Below are 22,950 nucleotides of genomic sequence, written 5' to 3'. Positions count from 1 at the left end.
ATTTTTATGTATATTTCAAGATGTTTCACGTTACAATGAGTTGTTATTTTTGTTGTTTGTAATTCATTTGTCACTTATGTTTTTTTTTCTCTCTTCCCTGGTGGATTACAAGTCTTGCAAAATAAACAAAAGATAACTAACTTTTTTTCTTCATTTCTAATATTACAAAAGTTCATTTTCTCTTCTTCCTCGGCTGATCATCATCTTCAGAGACAATATCAATCTCGCCAAATTCATCCGCGTCAACATCCTGCGCGGTTTCGGTTCTGCGTTTCTTTAAACCCTTCATCTTCCTGGTTTGGATCTTCATCAGATCTTGCTTGCCCATGTGAATCGTGGCAACCTTGTCACCCATGATATCAGTATCCACATTCTTCTTGGTCTTGGGTTGCAATTCCTTGGGGATGCGCATGGCTTGCTTGAGCAAGTCCGCGTTGGCCTCACGGATCCTGCCCAGTTTAAAATCAAACCTGGGACCAATCTCTTCTAATTCGACCCGAGGCACTTTATTTTGAGTCTTGGACCGGTAAGTCTTGATTCTGTAAACCCGAAATTGAATGTCCGGATTTTGTGACGTGTCACCGGAATACACTGACACGTTGCCGTCACCACCCGCGGTTACTGAGATGATGTATTGCAAGCCAGCCAGATCGAGCATGGAAATTTGTTCACCGCGGAAAGTGTCAATCAAGGTTGACTTAACTTGCTGATAATGAGGGTGAGAATCAAAAATCGGACCGACAAACGAAAACATGGGCTTCATGCCAATATTAATGGTTAACTTTTTAAAATCTTGTAATTTTTTGTAGTCCAAAATTTGTAATTCAAACATGTCTAATAACTGATAATCAAACGTTCTCACAAACGTGATTGTGTTTGGCCTTTTTTTCGAACTCGAACCAAACAAGATCAAACTGGCATCATTTTTGGAAGCGAAAAATTCCAACGAACTGGCATCTTCAAACGGATGAATTTCGTTACGTTTTTGAAATTTTTTAACATCCGGTTGCTTAAACGATGCCAAGTCAGCCATGGCATCGGACACGAGCGCGTTGCAGGTCGAGCCACGAAGCACGAGCGCACGTTTTGTGTTTTCAACAATCTTTGGTGCTCGATGTTCTTGTGCTCGCTTGGAACGAGCGTTCCTTGGTTTTCTGTTTTTTTTTTAAAAATTAGTATGACAAGTTCCTAAAATTCAACAAAAAAAAAACTAACTGTTGCCACAAACTTACACGACACGTAACATTGTGAAGTAATACTGTATCGTATGCAAAAAAAAATTCAATTTTTTGCTCACTATAGATTTTTATTAAATTTTAGGGAAAAAAAACTTATACACAAATTTGCTGCGGCGCTGGGAGGTTAGATAATACCAAACCCTTACATTTACACTTATGATTTAAAGTTTAGATGTGTTTTGTAGTTTATTTTGTATCACGAATTAGCTAGTTTTTTGTTACCGTTAAATCATCACCTTACATACCACTTTTTAAAATAAAGTAGTATCTCCGATTCTTTAATAAATATTATCAATTTTTTTAAAAAAAAGATCAATAGTTTAAACTCAACAAGGAAAGTCTTGGTGCAATGCCAAGAACCTGATCCTATCACGGCTTTATTTGCAAAATGGTATTAAAGACGGGTCCTACATACATGTCAAAACTTGGCTTATTAATGATAAAAGCAATTTGCCTTTGATTCAGGATTGCAGTTATTGTCAGAGTGTTGGTATAACCCGTTTGAAACGATTGGAATTGACGGCGATCTCGACGTTGAATAATCTGTAGCAGGATAAAGCCATTAACCGAGTTGTCTAAATTGGTTGTGTGCGTGCGTGACCAAGGAAGGCATGAGTGGCACTAGCAATAAGTTTCAAATACTATACATTCGAAGATATCACATCTTAAAGAGGACGATGCCGAAGCGGTAAGGATTTACGATTATATCAGAAACTGCTTGTCACGTTAAACAGTACAAACAAGAATTATTGTAATTTTTTTTTTTTGTTTGTGATAAAAATTCAAAGAATATATTCATGACAGAAAATTTTGGAAAGCAAACAAGTTGAAAATGATTGGATATTTCAGGTCGTTTATTCCGATCCAAATGATTTTGAAGAAGAGCAATTGAAAGGTTGTGCATCAAGAAAGGTCAAAAGAAAGGTCAAAAGAAAGGTCAAAAAGATGAGAAATTTGCACGATCGCTATGAGCTTGAAGAGAACGCGTATGAACATTTTTTTTTTAGTTGAAAGAAGGACAAGTATTGCTCAGTTCTATTACACCGGACTTTTAACTTACTTCGAAGTTCTATTGCACATTTAAGGTGCTTCGATTGACGAATGCTGCCGTGATAGAAAAGGTGCAAGAAGAAACGATTTTTTTGTTAGATGAGGAACCAGCACAATTTCAGATTGAAGATGAAGTGTTGGATTAGAAGCTAAATTTCGACTTAATAAAAATTCGAGTGATGTGGCGGAATTTAATTACATCAATAGGCAACCTGAAGATAACTGAGGTTGAACTTGAACATAATGTAACAAAATTGCAACAAAAACAATAACTTGATCAGATTCGATTTATTCTTATGCTCACCTATAATATCAATCGTACTCTGTGGTAGCTGAGAAAACAGTTTTTGGTATATGATATAGGTATATCGTGTTAATGGCACGTGCCGGATATGATTAGCGCCAGAGCTCAATTCGTGGACTCTGTCGGGAAGTTTGGGAAAGAGTTCAAAAGCGGCCCGGTAAAAGCTTTCAGTGATTAATAAAAACACTCCACCTTAAAAAGGGAATGCGGTTGTCCATACAAGGACCGACGGAGTAACACTGCAGCATTGCACCCCAAAAACAAGAAATGGATAAATCAGCATACCAAAATAATTGTTAGGATTGCGCGCTTCAAGAAAAGATTAGCCTCGCTAGATAGCCAACAAAGATAGCAAAGAAAGAAAAATTCTACCGGAAAGAGTCTAAATTACAGGCAGGAAATAGCTATGACACCCTAAGCCAGGTATAATAAACAATAACTAATACATTATTAAGAAATCAAACGACTTTATTAAAATCATTTTTTCGAAGGGTAATCTCAGAGATAACCCTTCCGGTACCTCTAATGATCGTGCAATGGTGGACCATGGCGGTCTGCCTCGACTTCAGCGCGACTTCTCGAATGTCGGGTTCTGGCTTCAGGCCCTTACTGATGGTTCGTCGCTTACTCTTACGGGTTGTGTGTTTGATCCTGGTTTCTCGCAGGCTTTGGTTGAACGATACTCTGAGCTTTCTCTCCCGTTCCGGATCCAGACTCTATGGCTGTCAAAACTACGGTGTCCGGGTGCCCATGGTAGTCCAGGTAATCCCGAACTGATTGGATAAAGGTTGTAACATCTACCAAGTCACTACCATCATCGACGAATGCATCCGGTAATTTGATCTTTGGCAATGAAGATCTTCCTCCTGCACCCTAATCTTGACTGGGTGGTTGTTAGGACAACCGATTATTTGGACCTTTAAGCAATAATCTTGAGAATATTCAATGAAGCTCCTTAGTCCTTTCTCGTAGCCGTGATTATGGGTAGTGTTTCATACCTCTGGCTATTCCCCTCTCATTATAGAATATTCTCAAGTCTCCTATCTCCGTTCCTTGTTAGCCGCAAGCGCTATCTCCATTACTCCTCCATCACTGTACGGACATAACTGATAGCCGAAGACAAAGGTTAAACGGACCTCGCGAACTCATCACCAAAGACACGGCTAAACAGAATAACCGAAGATGAGGATATGACAGCCACCCCCTCCCCAACCACCGCCACCGCTCCCAACACGCCTCCCAGAGGTGACTTTACGATGCAGTCCAACCTACATGCAGTCCTTCTTCCTTCGGCAACGTTGGAGACCCCCATGACAATTTTCGGCAGCCCTGTCCGATCCCCCAAACGCACGAAGTCCGAGACTGGTGCCATTGACCTGGACCTCACCAAACAGATCCACACCATCGTCGACCGCTACCTCTCGGACTTCAAAATGTCCCAAAAGTCTATGTCTGCGGATATTGATCGGCTTCGCAAAACGGCCTTCGCGCCCGAGTCCAAAAGTTTGACCATTCCTGACCTCGCTGGCCGCCTCACCGACCTCTCGCAACAATTTACCACGCTCACGGAAGCTCATCAGACGCTCCAAACTTCCTACACTGACCTGGAACGCAAATACAATGCGCTTTCAATTTCCAACACCGATCTCCTCGCAAAACTCGCAGATCTGTAGAGCCCAACTGGCTCTGTTACTGCTCTTGCACACACTGAAGCCACTCATCACAAGGATCATGAATGCCAGATCAAAACACTCGCTTCAACACAAGAAACGCTGGTCAAAAATGTCGAACATGTGAAGTCCGCTATCGTTTCTACAGTCGCCCTGGGCAACAAAATTGATGCGTATCACAAAGATTTTCAAACCAAGCACACTGAATACGACGCTGCTGCTAAGCAGAATAGACTTATTACGACCTCTCAGTTCAATGCACTCCAGACCAGCATCCACAACAAAGTTGCTGCGGTTACTATGGCTACGGCAATGTTAACTGAGCAAGTCAACGGCATCAGAATCACGTTGAATACCCAAAAACACTTGAACACCTCTCTCAAACGCCAGGTGGAAGTTGCCAAAGGAGAAGCTCGTGCTGCCCATTCAAAGGTGAACACCAGTGTTCCGTGGAGCGTGATACGTCTGCCCCCCTCGATCACAAGGCCATTGCATCGGCTATTGACCGTAAGCATGGTCTCTGAACGGTCAGTTTCGTGACTACCACCACATAGCACATCACCGCCTACATCACGAAAAAGAATCTTGTGGACACTGCTCGGGAGTGGCTCCCTGAGGCATCCTAACTTTGCTCTTCTCGACACTACCCCGTGGTACAAAGGCGTTATCCACAACGTCCCAGCTCACGTCACCATTAATGATGTCCGTGTGGCTCTTCAACAGCAATCATGCGAACTCCGTGTTGACCCGCGCATCTTATCCGCTTCTCGTGCAGGGGGCAGCACTATTGTCTTGCGTTTCACCAGTGCTACTAACTATTCCCGCTGCAGTTCTGGCGGTATTATTATTGACTATCAACGCCACCGGATGGCTCAGTTCAGCCCGGACCCCGACCCTCAACTACCAGTAGGTTCCAACCTCTGGACCAAGGGATAATAAACTCTTGGAAGGCATTATGGAAAAATCATTGGGTGCGGTATATGCTAAAGGAGAATAAGAAGGTCCATTGAAAACCATGAATGTACTTCAGGCAATACGTTGGGGAATAGATGTCTGGAAGAGGCAGATATCACCACAAACCATATCAAATTGTTGGAAACCCACCTTGAAGGTGCTACTGATTATGACAATAGCTTAGATCCGAACATAATTAAAGATCTTGAAAGGGGATTATCTGAGTTATGTCTCAACTCGCATATTGAGAATATCATGGATATACATTCATTTCTCAACCCGGTGGGTGAGACTTCTGAAGAACCTCCTGAGGATATAGAAGCCTTTATTCTCGCTCAATTTGAGCCTGAAAGTGAAGAGTCTGAGAAATGGAGGATAAAACTATGATTTCAAGTAAAATGGCTCATGAAGCCTACGAAATTTTGCAGTTGTTTGGTGAACAACAGAATCCTTTATCTGCATAACTAATACATTTCGTTAGATTTAATGCATAAATGCAAAACTGCATAGGCTGTTGGGTAACTTCGTATAGTAAGAACTCGATATAAGCTATTGTCTAATTTTCAATTCTGTGAGGGTACGTTGCCAACGAAGAAAAGCAATACGGAGACCGTAGAGGGCTTTGTTAAGTCGACACACAAAGCCTTTTTCGAGCGAATAACCAGGTGGCTAAACTTCCTTGTCAAGATCATTGTTGAGGAATGCAGCGGAAATATCAAGGTGACGAATAACATGACCAGCAGAAACATCAAAGGCAAGAAGGGTACGGAGAGTAACAGAGCGGGCAGTATCGGCATAGACGGCTTCAACATGAGGCTCGTTAAAGCCACGACAACCCAGCGCGCTTTATACGCACTATCCGATTTACGACTAAGTACTCACATACCAGAAAGTATCTGAGAGGTGGCGGAGGATTTTGGCACAATGGTCCAGACATTTTGAGCGAGCATGTTGTCAATTTCAGCAGCCATGGCAGCTTTCCATGCGCGAGAGTCAGGACTCTGTAAGGCAGTTGTATAGGAAAGTTGCTTGGGAGGCGACGAGGTAGACGCAGCACGCACAAGTGCGTCAACAACAAAACTAGCTGAAGAGACGGCAGTAGAAACAACAGGTGGAGCAACAAGCGTGACAGAACCAGAGGTAGAGGACGTGTTGAGGAAAGGGAACTCGGCTTCACGAAAAGTAACGTCACGACGAACTGTAGGCTGGTTGGAGGTAGGATTCAACATGCGGTAGCCATGACGACCATTGTAACCAACGAGAACCATGTCGTCAGTGCGATCACGAAGTTTTTCAACCAGTCTTTCATGATGAACGAGACCTCGACAACCAAAAGCGCGAAGATGAGACGTGAAGGCAGGAGATCTGTGCAGCAATTCCCAGGGTGACTGAGAAACAGCTCACCGAGGAGATACATTCAAGAGATACACTGCAGTGGAGGGCCTCAGTCCAGAATTTGCCAGGAAGACCCGAATCTAGCATCATCGCCCTCATTTTGAAGGTAACTGTACGGTTACTGCGTTCAGCCAAACCATTCTGTTCATGGGCCTAAGCCGCGCTCGGTTCAACAGTGATGCCATTATCCTTATAGAAATCCATGAGGGTCTTCGACATGAACTCACGAGCACAATCGCAGCGTATCAACGTGGGAAAGCGACCATGCTGAGCTTTAAGAGATACAAGAAACTGACGAATCAGCGCGAGGACGTCAGATTTGGCGGCAAGAGGAAAGGCCCAGCGAAAATCAGTAGCTTCATTAGTGACAAGAAGAAACGATGTGGCAGAAGTAGACATTCCCGGATGAAAGCTAGATCGACCACCACAAAAATCCATGTGTAAACGGTAAAGTGGAACCATAGTGTGGGAAGCTGATGCAGACCGATTGGGATGTCAAGTGGACTTGGCACGCCGACAAGAGTCACAGCTCGAACTAAGATTAATCAGACGAAGGCCGCTCTGGGCTTTATTCACAAAGATTTCAGCAGCGTGCCCAATGCGATTATGTAACACCATCATCTCTGTTGTAGACGCAAAAGGGAAGACGCGATGACAGTAGAGACCGAGGGTGAAAGCTGACGAATAGTTGAAAGCACATATCGACCAGCGTCGCGAGCGAAAGTCATAACAAACCCTAGGGATGAATTCGTCACGGTGATATGATAGCCAGTACGAAGGTCAGCAGTCCAACCAGACTGCTCAAGAGTAGAAAGGGAGAGAAGTGTCGACGCATTAGCAATGTGTACGGCATCAGGAAGAGATACAACAACTGGACCATCCGAAAGACGAAGTATACCAGTTCCCAGGGTAGTGATCGTTTTGATGTCCGCAAGGGGAACATCAGACTTACGAGGCAAATACGTGGAAAACAGTTTATTATCTCCGGAAATGTGTACAGTAGAACCACTATCAAGTTCAACAACCGGTTTGACGGCCTTGACGGATGGAGTAGAGGGGCGCGAAGAACCGTTGGACGAACCACGTTTGTTTCCCGAACGTTCGTGACGTTTGGACAGTGATGAGGCCGAAGAAGATGAGCGATCAGTACGGAACTTAAGGAAGTCACGAATCGACGACCATGTGACACCCTCATTGTGTTCGTACGCATACGCCTCTGCGTGTTTAGAATCCGCTGCGCGGAGCTTCTGCCAGAGTAACATGTCCCAAACAGACTCAGGGACTCGATAATCCGGATGAAACTGCAGAAAGCGATCACGAAGACTCTCAAGCTGAGCCAGCGAGTCAAGAAGCCGAGAAGTACGCAAGGAAAACGACACAATCTGCGCAAAGAGATCGGGACCAGCGTAGGTAGAGAGGTCCAACGCGCGTTCCATAATCGCGGTGAGCAAGGACCGAACGGAGAGGTAGGTGTATCCCGGGTCAAAAGAGGTGGACTCTCGTAATGTGGTCATCCAAACAGACTCGACCTGAAGAGGGAGGGAAAGACCGGCATAACGTGCACACAAGGAAGAAGTGAAACCGGGGGCGAAGACACATCCGGTAAGCGAAACAGAGATAGCATTCTTGACCGCATGAAATCAAGGCTCAAAGTTGCTGAAACTCGAGTTGAGCTTGGGAAGAGTGATGGCAGTAAGAGCAGGCAAAATACGACTCTGGTGACGACGATCATCCGATGATAAAGACGAAGGAATACGCATCATAAGATTGGCAGAATCTGTGGCGATTGCAGAAGGACAAACTAAACGACCACAGATGGTGACGTCGGACACGGATAAAGGCCGCCAAGAAACAGTGGCAGGGGAAGCGGGTGTACTGTCAGGAGTCGCAACTGCAGGTGTCGCAGGAGGCTCCGCCGACGAAGTCGCACGAGTGGTGGGCATGATCAGAAAAGGAAAAGTAGCGAGTTTGACGGTGCGCAAACGAAGCGAAGGCTCATAACCTATTGTCTAATTTTTGATGATGAGATAAATTTATTATGGCCACAGCCTCAGCATATAAACCACCGTCTTCACATTATTACACAAGTGATATACTATTTGTGTTTAATATATATTATTCTTACTATATAAAAGTTAAATATAGAACTCTTATTGGATCAAAACCCCAACTGCCTCAGAGTCAGACAAAATGACCTGAACAGGGTCGCTCTCATCACCGTAGCAACCAATAATACCTCATTAGAACAAATCGGAAAAAAAATTAAATGAACTGAGCGGATCTGATGGCATAGTCGAGATTAATGTCGTTGAGATCCCGGGAGGAACTGGTAAAGCGATCAAAGTTGAAGAGCGTTCTGAACATGATGTCGTCAAGGGATTTTTTGCAGCGGAAAAAACGCGATTTTTGAAAACGTTCTCATAACTAGTTAAATAATAATCAAATATATATATATAAATGGGCAACTTCAATCAACGGCCAATCCAAATAAATATCCGATGATATGGCATTTATATATGAATAATACACAGCAGATAGCCCGCTAGTTGATTAATTACGTCTAGATTTTGCTAGTAGATCTTGATCTTTAAACATGGCTAATCATGTCTAACTTCAGACAGAAAACAAAAAAAGAAACAAGCATTTGAAATTTAATTTCGCCACGTGGAAAATCACAAAGTTGTGACAAATTTCAAACAGAAGCAATAAGAATCAAAAGAAAAATGACATGTAAAATATATAAAAACCGAGCATCACTCGTGCGAGAATAATTAGACCTGACCGATCAAATGTCATTCAAAAAAGCAAAAGAAAACCCAAGTCGGACGGCGGTACTCTGGTTTTCTTCAGATTCTACTTGCAAGTCACCTGAAAAGTTTAGAGCTTTACAAGCCAAGTATTATCGTAAGGTGAAGTTGCATGAGAAAAAACGGCGTCCAACAGTTGGAAATTTTTGCGAGGTACTGTATGCCAAGGAGTTTGATTTGATCAGGAGTTCGATTGCGCCGATAAACGGGCAAAACTACTTGGACATGTTGCCGGATGAAATTTTCACACAAATATCAAAATACGTTCTGTTTAATGAGCCGAGACGTAATATTAATTGGTTTATTGAGACTTGCAATAAGTTTCGTGAAATGGTATGAGAATCAAGCTATTTTTGTTTTGCATGACAGTGATCAATTAACAATCCAAGGCGCTGTCACAGTTGCCCGTGGCGATTAGTACATGTGGTCTTACGAATAACGCGTTTTTGTTAATGACAAAAACTAATCCAGAGGTCTGCCAGCTCATCACGGATGTTTGCATAATGTCAAAAGGAAAGACAAAAAACATAAGATTTGAACTTTTCGTTCTGGACGTTATGGCGTATTTTGGGAACTGCACAAATGTGCAGTTTCATGGACTACCAATATTTATAAACAGAGACGATAATACCCGAGCCGAGTTGTGTAATATAGACACTGAAGGCTTCAAAAAAGTGGTCAAGTGCTCATTCAAAGAATGCTTCGGAACGTCGATTAGTCTTGAGTATTTGGTACTGATCTTCTCGCAGTTAAAGGAATTGGAACTGGATTCTACGGATTTGACAGTTACTTGGCCAGTAATGCAATGGCATACCCAGCGTCCACGCCTACATTATCTACCTAAACTATCGACAATAAAATTTATTGGCGCGAATTCCCATGCAATAGATTTTTTAGATAAGTTGCTGCACGTATCGCCTTACATGGAGATACTTAAGATCGAAAACGGGAACTCTGAAGAGCAACTCTTAATTGATTGGACAATTGCTCATTGGATTAGTCTTTGGCGCGTTAGCCTGATTGATAAAATATGGTTGAATGGGGAAGGCGTTTTATCCTTAACGCAGGAGATTTTAACTAATCCAGGCCGGCTAGCTACGGACTTTGTTTATTTAGATATTGAGGTTTTAACACAGCAAATGGTGCTTTCAAAGCACTGGGAATTGCGAGAATTAACAATGGAAGAATTGAAGCCGGAAAACATATTATCGGAGTTTTATAATGCATTGCGGGACGTGGATCGCGGTGTCTCTCCTATTAAAGACCGGGGCCCGTGTTTCGAAATTGACAATGAAAAAGAAATGAAGTTCTTGCCTGTAAACGATTCACAATCACTTGTGTACGAGGCACCGCAAATTATTGTCACATTCTTGAAGGAAGAGTTCATCTAGATAAAGTCCAATTACTGGACTTTATTATAATGTACACGACCTGGCATATGTGCAACAGACAGAGACACCTGTGGATTATATATACAATGAAATTTTTTTTTTGTTAATGTAAGCAGGGTACCTGTCGAATTAAACCTGACACTGTAGGATTTTATTCGAGACAATAGGATTTCTTCTCTGCTTTCGGTATAATCTGGAAATTTCGGTGGCATAAAAATTCAAATGCTGAAATTCATTTTTTTTTAAATCAGCGGAAGGAATTGGGATGACAGGTTGCCGCACGGGGGCAAACTGCTTGCTGCTTGAAGAAGACAAAACTAAGCCAGTTGTTACCTCGGTAATTTGATAATCATCATACTGGTTTGATGGAGAATTCAGCGTGGCTGAGGCCGACACGCGGCTGGCGTCCAAGGACGAGGTCTTGCGATGACCCTTGCGTTGTTTTCGTAACAAACTGGGTGCACTGCCATTGCCCAGATTATACAAGCCACGATTTGAAGGCGATGAATTTGTATTTTGAAATTGGCTGTTTTCTGAATCGTAGTGAAGGCCGCCGGTGCCACGTGCTCTAGGCGAGCCTCGGCGCGCAGACTGAGCAAAGACATGGTTTGCTTGCTGAACAAGTTGCGGTTGCACGTATGGATTGCTAGAAATAAGCCAAACATTTCCTTCGCCATCTTGATAATACTGATTACCATCATAATTCACTTGCAACGGCAGTTGCTGCTGCTGCTGCTGTTGATATGCAGTATTGAACATGGCCTGCTGTATCTGTTCCTGTTGATGGGCTATCAGCAGCGAAGTTGCCATCAAGTCCTGCTGCCTTGACTGCAATGCGGCATACACGTTTGGATCAACTGATTCTTCTGCTCCTTGAGTAAACCCAGAAATGTCGTCATCGGACGGAGTCGAGGGAGATGAGATATTCGGGACCACGTAAGGCGAATGCGGGTATTTCCAATGATGAGTCGGTTGCGGATTGGAAGAATATTCACCAGGTTGAGAAGAATCCGGCGTCCTCGACGTTCGCAAGCCTGACAATAACGATGCTCGTGATGACAAATTGACCGGAATTGGCGCAAATTGAACATGACTGGTGTCAATGCCAGGCGGAGGGCTGATTTTAATTGGCGGTGGCCGGTGCCTCGGAGAGAACGGACGAGCATTTGGATTAGGTTGTGAAGACATTATTTATATGAGAAAATTGAGAAATGACGGGAAAGCCAAGCAATGATGATGATGCAAGAATGTGACGAAAGGAACACAAAAAAAAACAAAAAAAACACCCAAAACAACCCAGAGATGAAAAAAAAAAAAACCACAACTAAAATTAAACAAAAAAAGAAAAACTAAATGAAGGAATTGAGAAATAAACTGTGCCTGAGAAACGTCGTCAATAGAGAAACGGTTGATGCATCGTTTCGTGTTTCAGATTCTTTGGATTGAAACGGCGCGTAATACTCCTTAGAAAAACCCTTCGTGACTTCCACGTGACATTTTATTCTCTAGATATGATTCGCCAGTAATCACGTGCTTAAACGTTGTGTTCCGACAATCCCTTCGGCGCTACAGTGGTTACGTAATCCATAGAAAAAAATTTTACGTAGGCCGACGCGCTCTTATTTTATTCTACTTGCGCTGCTCAAAACCTATCCCTCATGTTTTCCCTAGCCAATCAGAACTTTAGGCCCCTCCTTACCCCATCTGATTACTCGAAGAGACACAACGTCTTAAAAACCTTGTTCTTGAGAGTTGACCGGGTAACAGTGCGGGGTTGCGATGCGGGGGAAACCCCGAAGGAACGATTACTCCATTTAGCCGGTCCTCCCCCGCGAAATAATCCTTGTTTGCTGCCGAGTTTGAATTTGATCGCCTTGTTTGCTCTGGAGATGTTCTGTTTTGGCTGGTCCATATAGGTTCGTTGCATATTAAGTACACTATGGAAGCTATCAAAGACTTTACCATTTCCAACCGCAATATGGCTGTTCAAGCTCGAGTAGCATCCGTTGTCCGACCGCGGCAGCAAGCCAAGAATGCCAGCGCGCATATCAAGCATATTGAAACAGTTCAATTAGTTAGCACCACGGGTCGATTGTCTATGATTGCATCTACGGACTCGTCGACAGACGCGCTCGCACCAGACACCGGCTCAGATCGCTCTTCGCTGTCTCCGCGTTCCACCATGATAAACTCTCAGTACCCACCGTCAGTTTTGGATGTTATTCCGTTATCATTTCACGAGTATTATTCGGATGAAGTGTTTGAAAAATTTCCTCCTGAAGAATCCTTGTTTAAGCCTAGTGACGGCGTGCTTTCTTCGTTTGGTCTTGTAGACCTGTATCTACGCCGGCCGTCATTCACGCATCGGGACGTTGTCAATTGGGAACTAAACGACCTCAGATCGCTATGTATTTTACATGATCCAATTCCAGAGCGGCCAGATATTTTTAGTTTCAATTTAAAGGAGGATCGATTTGAAGCAAGGATCATTCCCTTAACTTTCACGCCAGAACAGATTGCAGCCGGACTAGCGTTGTCCGATTTATACAAGGAATCAGAGTTTACCGCATTCCATAGAGCAGAGTTAGCCTACCAAACAATTCAATTGTGTGACCCCAGAGAAATTGCGCCCAACTATAGACCGCTTACCAAGCAGGAGTGGAGAAGAATTATTGACTATTATCTTCTTGCGCTTGGCTGTGAAACTCAGGCTCGTCTTGACTTCCATGCTGCATTGGCCAGCCGAGTTTATAAAAAATTGGACAAGAGCAACTTATTAAAGCGGGTTCTTTTAAACCGTGCTGTCAGCTCAAATGCAAATAAAACTCGAAATGATGTTAACCGACTTGTACCGAACAATAGCACGCCTTCACCGAGTAAAACTAATCTTGGCGCAATCCTGGCTCGAACGACTGGCAGCATTTTTGGATCGTTAAATAAGCCAGATAAGCAATCGGTGAATCCGGCTCAGGTCGTGCCACGTTCGGAACAAAAAATTCTTTGGCGCGAGGTGCAGTTGTCGGTCTATAAACGCTTGGGACTTGCTTGGGAACCAAGCGAGCTGCGGTTTTAATTGGATTAGAAAGGGAATGACTTGTTTAAATTATAAGTTTTGTATTTATGTATAACTTTTTTTTTTTTTTTGGTGGTGCTTGGATTTTAAGGGGGTTCTTTTGGTGTTGAATGCGAGACAAAACGCAAGTTTAATTTTAACATTAATTATGCTTACAATTTTCACGAGACCGATTCGGTGACGTCTTGTGGATGCCGGAGCGCGGATCCCATGGGAAAACGGGCAACTTTGGATGACGTAATAAACACGTGGCTGAAGCTGTTGAGGCTGGTGTGGCCGTGCATTACGCGGTGTATATTTAAGACTGCGACTTTGCCCCGTTGCAAAATAGCAGATGTACCATTAGCACAACAGCAACAGGTTAACTTTTGAGCAAATCCAACAGCGTTTTTCTTTATTTTAATCAAATCACATTATTTGCAATGGCTTTTACCGCTTCTGATATTATTAAGCTTATTTTGGGTATGTATTGAGCCAGGGACGACTTGTTTTGATTGAGTACTTATCATGGCATTCGCAGCGTTCATTCTTCCTCCTCTCGGAGTTTTTCTCGAGACCGGATGTGGTTCTGACCTTCTCATCAATATTGTTCTGACAATTCTTGGTTGGTTTCCTGGTATCCTTCATGCCTGCTACGTTGTAAGTTTTCATTTTACTTTTTTGAACCATATCTATTGGCACTCGATCGCTCTAACAAAGGCTTTCTATTTAGATTTTCCGGAATTAATCGCATACTGAAACATTAAATTATGGAGCGCACATATGAAGTTGTGGCGGTTATTTTTGCATTTTGATCAGATGATGTTGTCAAGCAACAGACAATAGTTTACTATTTGTATTTTTGATGCGCGAGAACATCGTGTTTGGGAGTATAATATCTTACTGTTAAATTACCATACCGATAGTTATAATTCTTAAATTTAATTACATTTTTTTTTATTTTTTTTTATTTTTTACCGCAATTATGTAAATGGGTTTACTTGAAAGTCGTTCACGTCAAATAATGCTGATACATGGTTTACCAGAATAGCTGCAATTGCATCGCTCCAGTAGTCCCAAAATATCACAACCACGAGGCTTGTGTAAATGTAATGATTTGACAATACGTCGGCTCATCTGACCAAAAATTTGGGTTATGGTGACCTTCGCTAAATCTCGGCTTGCTGCGATGACATGAACTTGGTAGCTTACCCGGATTTAATTGTATTATGACAAAACAGATTCTCCGGCTTGGGTCAATCGTTTCCAATCCAAATTAATACCATGAGCCAGCATTTTGATATATCGTTGAGTAGCCTAGTAGATGCAATCAAGTTTGAACACTATCCTGGTAAAGGAATTGGAGTCAAAGCAGCAAAATCATTTGCACCAGGTACTTACTTAACGCACGACGCTTTGTTCCAACTGTACGCTAAGTAATAATTTTTTGAGGTAACGTAATATTTAAGAAAAGGGCACAAGTATATGTGCCTCTTGCTGATGGTCGAAGTACCACTTGTGCGTCATGCTTTAAAGTGGCACTTGGTAAAGGCGAGAAACCGTTTTTGTCGTTTCCGGACGGAACGGAGGACTTGTTTGCGTGTGCAAAATGTAGATCGACTTATTATTGTTCCAAGGTCGGTTGTGATTTACAGACATTGGTTTTTAATTTTTTTAATCTAATAATGGTTGGTGCTTTATAGCAATGTCAAGTTCACGACTGGGTCTTGTATCACAGACACGAGTGCAAGCAATTAGCTGCCATGCCAGCTGTACCACCGTCGTACGTGATCTTGATGATGCGCGTGTTTAGCTTGCGTGGAGAATCTCGCACAGCATTTTTCAATCAATTCAATTTGTTGAAGGACCATGAATACCTTAAACCGGGAACAAAGGAGTTTGATGATTTGTTATTATTTTCCAAAGGTGCAAAAGAATATTCAAAGACTCGATTGAACGACCACGAAGCATTGAGATTTTTTGCAAAAGGTACGATTCATTCTGCAACCATAGTTTCATCATTATTTGACTCTGTTGGAATTATGTTGGATCTTTTACTTGCACGGATAAATCACTCATGCCAACCGAATTGCGTCCTTGTATTCGACGGATCTGTCTTCAGCGTTGTGGCTATGGCCAACATAAACGACGGCGATGAGATTACGATATCATACATTGATAACACTCAAAATAAGCGATACCGGAAAAGAGAATTAAAAAAACGATATTTTTTTGACTGCGTGTGCGAGAAATGCAATGCGCCAGAAAATGACTGGTTTAAATGTCCAAATTGCAATGCAGGCTTCGCCTGTGATGAGGTTTCTCGAGAATGCAACAACTGTCATGTTAATTTGCCAAAGTCGCCGGATGAATTGGATACAGAACTGCAGAGTAACATTGCAGAGTTGGAATCCGTCGCCGACTTTCAAAAATCAGTACAACAAATTTCTGGCGCATTCAAGACTGGAATGGTTTTACTTCATCGCTCGCCATTAGCTCATCAAATCTCAACTCACTTTGCCTATTTTAAGCACCGCAACTCCTGTATCGAAATGAGAGATGTGGCAGCGGCTGAGTATTTCAATATCGACCCACTACTTTTTAAAGGTCTTCCTAAGTTTTATCCAATTCGAATTGCTCATGGTGCACGTTTGCTGTACGCACAGATATGCAATTACGTGGACAAGCCTTCGAATCACACAATCGCGTCGCTGTGGGCGCTAGCGAACGAGTTAAAAGATTTGCTTACTGATGCGGCAAGAAAGGAGACGCGACTGTTTTGCTGGATTGAAGGCCAGCTTAATGAGATACAGAAAAGGTTGCCTTCGTTATCTCTCAGGGCAGAGTCATTGGACTTGTCATTGGACCTGCTTAGTGCCAGAGGGCATGTATATATTCAGTCATTGCTGGGGGCCTGAATGTAGTACGTAATAATTTTAACTGTTCTTACTAAGCCGCGCCTCTGTCATGCGACCTGCGGCGAATTCGAATTCGAACTATTACGTCATGCTTTTCGCGCACGTCATCGGCACAAGAACAACGTCGCTTTGATAGTTAGTTTATGATTCTGTCGTACACAACGCTCCACCTGCTTTTCTGCAACTGATAAGCATTCGACCTACGACTTTGTAATATTAGCCATGGCTGAAGTTTCTGTGCCTTCAGAGCAAGCTCAAGCTCAAACTCAAGCTCAAGCTTCTGCTGCGATTTCTTCGTCAGCCACGGCGCCGATTGAAGATGCGATTCCAATTGACTATGTCGATCCCACGACCGTATTGTTGCGCCGCCTGGAATCATGGAAGCACGTTGTCGATCTCTTGTCAAACTATATTGAAGCCCACCAGGTTCTTTACCGTGATCACGCCCGGAACTATGAGAAGATTGCCAAAACCATTCTTGATGCGCCCAGGTTTGACTCTGTCGAGCAAGGTACTGAAGTTGAAGACCGTCCCGACCACGAAGGCATCTCCGGTGGATTTTTCACCTTGCGAGAAAAGACTGAAGGTCTTATAAATGCTGCTTATGAGGCTGAAAAATCAATCAAAAGCTCGATTACGCCTCATGTTGATCGTCTTGTGCACGACGTTCGTGAGCACATCAAAGGATTGAAGACAAACGGACTCAAGGGACAGAAGGATGTCGAAAAGGCCAGGTCCTTGACACAGAAACAAATTGAGTTACTTGGCCAGTACACTTCATCCTTTGGAATCTTTTCCGGAAAGCCTGATCCTCTTCATGATCCGTACATCATTTATCGAGGCGTTTTAAACAAGCTGGATTCTCAGCTGTTAAAAGAAAACGTTCAGACAGATTCATTGATCTCCATTCAGCGTGATTTTAAAACATTTGAGGCGCATGTGGTCCAAGGTATTCATCAAACTTTTACACTTTTGGACCAAATTCAGACAAGTTTCTGGGACTTCCAACGTGATTCATATGGTGCTGTTACTAGCTCTTTCACCTCGATCCCGTTAAACTTTGAATGGGAACAATTTTTTGCTACAAACACGCATATTCTTGCCGACGAAAATGCACCAAAGAGAACAATCGATCGCGTGCAGTTCCCTAATCAGAATCACGAATCTACCAAGACTCTTATCGAAGGCGTGATTCAGAGAAAGAGCACGATAGCTTTTTCCAAAACGTACAATTCTGCCTATTATGTTGTCACTTCTTCCAAGTTCCTTCATCAATTTGCATCGAAGGATTACGTGCAGCATCCGGAACCCGAGCTCTCGATTTATTTACCTGACGCTAACCTTGGAGCTCCATACGCACAGGAAACCGGCAAGAACAAGTTTAAACTTACCGGAAAGGACGCCCTCAAGACTATAAGCACCAAGCACACTTTTGAGTTTAAAACCTCTACATACGATGATCTCATTAGGTGGTGGAATGTAATTCACGATGTGGCTAATGCTTCCACCGTGACTCCGGCTCTTTCTCCAAGATCGACAATAAATTCAAGCCTTGCTAGTCCAACCATTGATACGGCTGCAGCTTCGGCTGTTGCAGATACCGCGTCTCAAGTAGGGTCGCCGGTTGATGTGCCTGTTGCCGGAACTAATTTGTCATCTGTTACTGCGGCCGCTGAAGCACCTGCACCAATTCAGGCATCTAATGCTGCCACTGAGGAAATTGGTGCCACATCAGCTGCTGCGCAATTGCCTTCAGATGCTCATGAAGAAGTATTTGTTGAGGCTTCAGAGTCTATTCCTCCGACGCCATACTCAGCAGCAGCAGATCCTCCGGTTCAAGAATCTGACGTTAATCAACAGGATATTTGGAATGCGTGATGTTTCTAATTTTCTAATTTTTTTGCCCTGCCAAAGCATTACCTAATTTATAACTGAGTTTCGAACGTAATGCGCTTGTATTGTTATCGTATTGTTATCGTATTTGCTTTTATTTCTTTAGTTATTTAAATTCTTATAATACAATTTTATTTTAAAAAAAAACACACCTAATATTTTCGCCAAACTCCAAAATCATTGTAGTTTTCATCCATGTCTTCTTCATCTTCGTCCATGTCTTCGTCTTGTTCTTGTAGTTTCACATGTTGAGCAGTTTGTTGATTAATTTGTTTTTTTCGTAACGATTCTCGCATCTCTTTAAGCTTTTCTACTCTATTGTCTCGCTCTTTCTGATCATCGAGTTCTTGATGAATCTGTTCGGTTATTTCATCAATTTCTTCTTCATTGTTATCATCTTGATTTGATGCGTTCAATGGTTGCTGTGTATCAGCAGCATTCGACGTGGGCAGAGCTGAAATCACAACTCCACTATCATCCGCAAAAGATTTATGCTTTTTGAAAGGTATCGCGATATCTTTCTGAAATGCTTCCCACTCTGCATCAATATTGGTCACACGTTGCTGACTACTCTCGTTTTGCTCTGGCGGATCAAAAAAGTCAGCCGGAAGGTTATCGTTGATTGCGGTGGCTTGCTTTCGTCGTTTGCTAGCAGTTCCGTCACTTAAGCTACCATCGTCAAGGTAATCTTTTTCTAATGCCCTCTTTGCCTTACTTTGCTGTGCTTCCTTATACTTTGTTACTGATTTCTTGTGGGTTGAAGTCCCAACATGCGCATCCCATTGAATCGCACTCGGGATATTGAGATCACAGACCGTGCACTTTAGCTTGTTGTTGGCACCATACGATGCAAATGGATGCAAAATTTGCTTTTCTGTCTCTTTCCTTCTCAACAGCGCTCGTATATCTGATTCCATTGAAGTTTACCGATTGGTCGTCAATACGATCGGACAAGTGCAGAAATCTTGAATATATCATTGATTTAAGATTAGCCAGGACACGATTTACTTAAAGGGCTCATCGGTGCGCGCATTTCAGCACGAGTAATTTGTCATGAGCGCGTACGAAAGCTCTCTTACTCTTTTGCTGCGTTGCGAAGTTGAAATCCATTATATCTTTTACTATCGTCAGCAAGACTAATCAGAATGGTATATGAATTGTAATCTTTTTTTATACACGCGTGCAATCTGGCTTTTGATAATTTTCTATCTGTTATAGTAAAATTTAAAAGGACAGGAAGTTAGGGAGAGAAAGAGAGCAATCCATACTGAGAGCAATTATATCTGTAGTATACATCATAGTAAACTGAAAAGCCATTGAAAAAAAAAAAAAGCCAAGACTTTATTAAGACGCCAGAACTGGTCAAATGGATATGGAAACAGGTACTTGATTGCAATTTAAAAATTCAAATTTGAAAACCTACTGAGGAATGTGCTAATTTTGATGTTTGATAGAACCACGACGATCGAGTAGATCTACGAAGGGGCAACATAGTCAGAAGCAAGATATTGAAGTAGAAGTACAAGTCGCGGTGCGAGCAAGGACTACCAGTAAAGCAAGATCTAAGCCCAGATCGCAGAAGAGTAAGCAATCGAAAACTACTAAAAAGAACGGCAAGCCTTCAAATGCGAGCTCAGAGTCGGAAAAGGTTGTGGATGAAGAGGCAGACGAGGAGGAAGACGAAGATGGCGTCGTTAGGTGTGTCTGCGGAATTGAGGATGACGAGACTAAGCCCTTGATGGCTCAGTGTGAGAAATGCCTAGTGTGGCAGCACACTGAATGCACAATGGGCGTTACAGATGAAAAAGACGTTCCTGAAAAATATTTTTGCGAACAATGTCGGCCAGATCTATATAAGAACTATTTGAACACATTAAACCCCGATGAACAGAGTAAGCCTGAGACGAATGAACACGCCGAGCTCGAGAAGAAGGATCAGGCTGAAGTTGAAAAGATTGACGAACCATCTGAAACCGATAAGCAAAAACAGATTGAAAGTGCAGACGATGACGACGGTGATGAATTTCAACCGGAAGACACCAAAAAGAGGAAAGCATTAACCTCTGAGCGTGAAGTAAGTTAAAATCACACATTTTTGTTCACAGTTTTATTAATGCCCTTTTTAGGAGTTGCCAAAACAAATACGCACTGACCGAAAATCATTAGCTCAAACTAGCCGTAAGGTTTCAACATCTGCACCTGGTCGTGCGAAATCCAGCACAAAGGCACCAGTATTTAAAGTGGAACATATTGAAGGCTTGCAGGACAAAGTACGTCAGTCAGTAGCAAATGCTTTATTAGGAATTCTGGAGAAATGTGCAACCGCAGCAGTCGCAGCCGGATCGCTTACTCTTGCTGAAGATGAAACTCCTCATGATCATGCTGAGAAGATTGCTATTGACATTGAACATGGCATTTTTGAACAGTTAGCTACAAAAACGGAAAAAGATGTTGGGGCAAAGTACAGGGACAAGTTCCGAACAATATCTTTTAATTTAAAAGATGCCAAAAATGCAACTTTCAGAGAACGCGTGGTGTTGGGTCAGATTGATGCTCAAAGCATTGTCAACCTTACCTCGGAGGAAATGATGAACCCCGAATTACAAAAACTGGCTGAAACCGTGAGAGCAGAAAGCATTTCGCAATCGATCTTAAAAAAAACTGAAGCACCCAGGATTCGAAGAACTCACAAGGGCGAAGAGTTTGTCGGAGATGATGATAGCTTTATCACGCAACCAGAACCAGAGTCGGTAACGATTTCGAAAGATGGCGAACAAAATGATCAAAAGCAAGATGAAACAGTGACAAACGAAAACATTGAAAACGTAATTAAGGAGCCACCTAACAACAGCCGGTCGAGGTCCAACTCTCCGCCACCACCAAACTTTAACGATTCGGCCGGGTTTGGACCTGCAACTGATGATTTCGAACGCGAGTACTCTCCAGATATGTATGATCCTGCTTCGCTGTCACCTCCTCCTACAGGATTGTCGCCTCGACAACAGTTGCATGAATATGATGATGATGATGAGATTGATCGACTGATTCGTGATGAACCTGTTACCGATCAAGATAATGATGCGGATAATTCTTACTCACCTCAACTTCAAAGCTTTGATCATACCATTTGGGAAGGCACGATTTCAATGTCCACGGTTGCGCAATTGAACGCAACCGCAGTCCAAGTTGGCGGGCCATTGTTTGATGAAGAGATTAGAAAATGGCGTAACGTTGTGCCACCATCAATTGACGTTGACGGCCGAATTCCGTCTGATCGCGCGTCAAGCTATTTGTACGATGTGGCATCGACCAAGGATATCGTTGCCATTGAGTTTAAGATTTCTGACGCGTCATCCAAGCAGCAACAGGCCGAATTTACAAAACTATTTGATTATTTTCGGTCAAGAGATCGCTACGGCGTGCTACGCAATAAGAATATTCATCACGTTAAGGATGCATATTTAGTTCCGCTTCTGCCGGCAGATTCGAGACCGCCATTTGTATCCATGATTTCATCATTTAGTATTCCAAAATCAATCAATCGTCCAATGTTATTGGGCATATACGTTGTTAACAAAGTTTATTCTCGGCGTTCAGTCTCTGCGGATCATGATCCATTGGTTCCGGCTTCGTTAGACCGTGGACCTGTTCAACCGGGATCACCACCACCTTTGTCATCATTGCAACCATCACAATCGCAAGCAGTGCCGAGTTCAACGAATGATTCTGTCATTGCGACCGCTTTAGCAGGATTAGGACTTTCTCAACATGATGCTAACCTTTTACATCAAATCGTATCCAACAGTCCCGAAATTATTGCAAACCCATCATTAATCGGCGATTCCTTGTTTTTGATTGGATTGGTTTCCAAATATAGCAACAATCATTAATGATTTTTTTGTTTATTTTTCAAATTGTACGAATATCTTGTATTATGTGAAAAAGGAGTTTTTTTTTTTTTTTTTACTTGTACCTGCTGAGGGTGTTTTTTTAAATACAGCAAGACTTGTACTGTATGCTAGGTGAAAAGAGTATATGTTGGAATTGGTTTTAGTTGCCTATAGTTGTCATTATTATTATTATTAATTATAATTATTATTATTATTATTATTTATTTACACAATTTTTATTTTTTGCTAAATCAATATACATTTAGCAGATTTTAAATACATGTACATGTACAAATAGGTTACCCAAACCAAACCTTAACCCACAGTTCCACCCACCGTTCCCGTTCCCCAAAAAAAAAAAAAAAAAAAAAAACCAAAAAAGTCCTAA

At 42.4% G+C, this 22,950-nt stretch overlaps 13 protein-coding genes across 13 annotated transcripts; 8 read left to right on the top strand and 5 right to left on the bottom strand.

Annotated features, from left to right (window-relative positions):
- Nucleotides 1-1,304, bottom strand: V1514DRAFT_350141 (Brix domain-containing protein). Its single transcript, XM_066929397.1, has 2 exons — nt 1,233-1,304; nt 1-1,154 (listed from the first exon to the last, which is right to left on the bottom strand). The coding sequence occupies exons 1-2, from the start codon at nt 1,244-1,246 to the stop codon at nt 173-175; spliced, it is 996 nt and encodes a 331-aa protein (XP_066785507.1). The 5' UTR covers nt 1,247-1,304; the 3' UTR covers nt 1-172.
- A 1,824-nt stretch (nt 1,305-3,128) lies between these two features.
- V1514DRAFT_317823 (uncharacterized protein) lies at nt 3,129-3,377 on the top strand (the record flags this gene model as incomplete). The annotated part of the gene is made up of 1 exon (XM_066925857.1): nt 3,129-3,377. One exon carries the CDS (start codon nt 3,129-3,131, stop codon nt 3,375-3,377), a length of 249 nt encoding a protein of 82 aa, XP_066785506.1.
- A 471-nt stretch (nt 3,378-3,848) lies between these two features.
- Nucleotides 3,849-5,009, top strand: V1514DRAFT_358929 (uncharacterized protein; the record flags this gene model as incomplete). Its single annotated transcript, XM_066929675.1, has 2 exons — nt 3,849-4,214; nt 4,266-5,009. The coding sequence occupies 2 exons, from the start codon at nt 3,849-3,851 to the stop codon at nt 4,800-4,802; spliced, it is 903 nt and encodes a 300-aa protein (XP_066785505.1). The 3' UTR covers nt 4,803-5,009.
- Nucleotides 5,010-7,228: 2,219 nt separating this feature from the next.
- On the bottom strand, nt 7,229-8,125 carry V1514DRAFT_340676 (uncharacterized protein; the record flags this gene model as incomplete). The annotated part of the gene is made up of 1 exon (XM_066929031.1): nt 7,229-8,125. The coding sequence occupies one exon, from the start codon at nt 8,123-8,125 to the stop codon at nt 7,229-7,231; it is 897 nt and encodes a 298-aa protein (XP_066785504.1).
- Nucleotides 8,126-8,251: 126 nt separating this feature from the next.
- V1514DRAFT_317818 (uncharacterized protein) lies at nt 8,252-8,554 on the bottom strand (the record flags this gene model as incomplete). Its single annotated transcript, XM_066925856.1, has 1 exon — nt 8,252-8,554. One exon carries the CDS (start codon nt 8,552-8,554, stop codon nt 8,252-8,254), a length of 303 nt encoding a protein of 100 aa, XP_066785503.1.
- A 549-nt stretch (nt 8,555-9,103) lies between these two features.
- On the top strand, nt 9,104-10,992 carry V1514DRAFT_148655 (uncharacterized protein). Its single transcript, XM_066924495.1, has 2 exons — nt 9,104-9,751; nt 9,808-10,992. Exons 1-2 carry the CDS (start codon nt 9,401-9,403, stop codon nt 10,807-10,809), a joined length of 1,353 nt encoding a protein of 450 aa, XP_066785502.1. The 5' UTR covers nt 9,104-9,400; the 3' UTR covers nt 10,810-10,992.
- Nucleotides 10,874-12,425, bottom strand: V1514DRAFT_148623 (uncharacterized protein). Its single transcript, XM_066924494.1, has one exon. It carries the CDS (start codon nt 11,995-11,997, stop codon nt 10,939-10,941), a length of 1,059 nt encoding a protein of 352 aa, XP_066785501.1. The 5' UTR covers nt 11,998-12,425; the 3' UTR covers nt 10,874-10,938.
- A 19-nt stretch (nt 12,426-12,444) lies between these two features.
- Nucleotides 12,445-13,964, top strand: V1514DRAFT_324942 (uncharacterized protein). The gene has a single exon (XM_066926526.1). The coding sequence runs from the start codon at nt 12,749-12,751 to the stop codon at nt 13,880-13,882; it is 1,134 nt and encodes a 377-aa protein (XP_066785500.1). The 5' UTR covers nt 12,445-12,748; the 3' UTR covers nt 13,883-13,964.
- Nucleotides 13,965-14,219: 255 nt separating this feature from the next.
- V1514DRAFT_324939 (uncharacterized protein) lies at nt 14,220-14,891 on the top strand. The gene is made up of 3 exons (XM_066926525.1): nt 14,220-14,344; nt 14,403-14,521; nt 14,595-14,891. The coding sequence occupies exons 1-3, from the start codon at nt 14,305-14,307 to the stop codon at nt 14,607-14,609; spliced, it is 174 nt and encodes a 57-aa protein (XP_066785499.1). The 5' UTR covers nt 14,220-14,304; the 3' UTR covers nt 14,610-14,891.
- Nucleotides 14,892-15,135: 244 nt separating this feature from the next.
- Nucleotides 15,136-16,940, top strand: V1514DRAFT_324933 (uncharacterized protein). Its single transcript, XM_066926524.1, has 3 exons — nt 15,136-15,254; nt 15,314-15,498; nt 15,565-16,940. The coding sequence occupies exons 1-3, from the start codon at nt 15,146-15,148 to the stop codon at nt 16,777-16,779; spliced, it is 1,509 nt and encodes a 502-aa protein (XP_066785498.1). The 5' UTR covers nt 15,136-15,145; the 3' UTR covers nt 16,780-16,940.
- V1514DRAFT_324931 (uncharacterized protein) lies at nt 16,941-18,818 on the top strand. The gene has a single exon (XM_066926523.1). The coding sequence runs from the start codon at nt 17,002-17,004 to the stop codon at nt 18,655-18,657; it is 1,656 nt and encodes a 551-aa protein (XP_066785497.1). The 5' UTR covers nt 16,941-17,001; the 3' UTR covers nt 18,658-18,818.
- Nucleotides 18,594-19,620, bottom strand: V1514DRAFT_324929 (uncharacterized protein). Its single transcript, XM_066926522.1, has 2 exons — nt 18,825-19,620; nt 18,594-18,763 (listed from the first exon to the last, which is right to left on the bottom strand). Exon 1 carries the CDS (start codon nt 19,587-19,589, stop codon nt 18,825-18,827), a length of 765 nt encoding a protein of 254 aa, XP_066785496.1. The 5' UTR covers nt 19,590-19,620; the 3' UTR covers nt 18,594-18,763.
- A 146-nt stretch (nt 19,621-19,766) lies between these two features.
- On the top strand, nt 19,767-22,797 carry V1514DRAFT_324926 (transcription factor S-II, central domain-containing protein). The gene is made up of 3 exons (XM_066926521.1): nt 19,767-20,054; nt 20,127-20,746; nt 20,799-22,797. Exons 1-3 carry the CDS (start codon nt 20,039-20,041, stop codon nt 22,560-22,562), a joined length of 2,400 nt encoding a protein of 799 aa, XP_066785495.1. The 5' UTR covers nt 19,767-20,038; the 3' UTR covers nt 22,563-22,797.
- Nucleotides 22,798-22,950: the final 153 nt, after the last annotated feature.

The sequence above is a fragment of the Lipomyces japonicus genome (genome assembly GCF_038497905.1).
Source record: "Lipomyces japonicus strain CBS 7319 unplaced genomic scaffold V1514scaffold_4, whole genome shotgun sequence".
Classification (NCBI taxonomy): domain Eukaryota; kingdom Fungi; phylum Ascomycota; class Lipomycetes; order Lipomycetales; family Lipomycetaceae; genus Lipomyces; species Lipomyces japonicus.
This window is presented reverse-complemented; position numbering and strand designations above follow the sequence as displayed.

Coding starts and splice junctions, on each gene's coding strand:
- V1514DRAFT_148655 (XM_066924495.1), top strand. CDS start 9,401: ATGTCATTCAAAAAAGCAAAAGAAAACCCAAGTCGGACGGCGGTACTC. Junction 9,752..9,807: donor GCAATAAGTTTCGTGAAATG/GTATGAGAATCA, acceptor TAACAATCCAAG/GCGCTGTCACAGTTGCCCGT.
- V1514DRAFT_324939 (XM_066926525.1), top strand. CDS start 14,305: ATGGCTTTTACCGCTTCTGATATTATTAAGCTTATTTTGG. Junction 14,345..14,402: donor TATTATTAAGCTTATTTTGG/GTATGTATTGAG, acceptor TGGCATTCGCAG/CGTTCATTCTTCCTCCTCTC.
- V1514DRAFT_148623 (XM_066924494.1), bottom strand. CDS start 11,997: ATGTCTTCACAACCTAATCCAAATGCTCGTCCGTTCTCTCCGAGGCAC.
- V1514DRAFT_324933 (XM_066926524.1), top strand. CDS start 15,146: ATGAGCCAGCATTTTGATATATCGTTGAGTAGCCTAGTAGATGCAATC. Junction 15,255..15,313: donor AGCAAAATCATTTGCACCAG/GTACTTACTTAA, acceptor TAATTTTTTGAG/GTAACGTAATATTTAAGAAA. Junction 15,499..15,564: donor CGACTTATTATTGTTCCAAG/GTCGGTTGTGAT, acceptor GGTGCTTTATAG/CAATGTCAAGTTCACGACTG.
- V1514DRAFT_324931 (XM_066926523.1), top strand. CDS start 17,002: ATGGCTGAAGTTTCTGTGCCTTCAGAGCAAGCTCAAGCTCAAACTCAA.
- V1514DRAFT_324942 (XM_066926526.1), top strand. CDS start 12,749: ATGGAAGCTATCAAAGACTTTACCATTTCCAACCGCAATATGGCTGTT.
- V1514DRAFT_324929 (XM_066926522.1), bottom strand. CDS start 19,589: ATGGAATCAGATATACGAGCGCTGTTGAGAAGGAAAGAGACAGAAAAG.
- V1514DRAFT_324926 (XM_066926521.1), top strand. Junction 20,747..20,798: donor CATTAACCTCTGAGCGTGAA/GTAAGTTAAAAT, acceptor TGCCCTTTTTAG/GAGTTGCCAAAACAAATACG.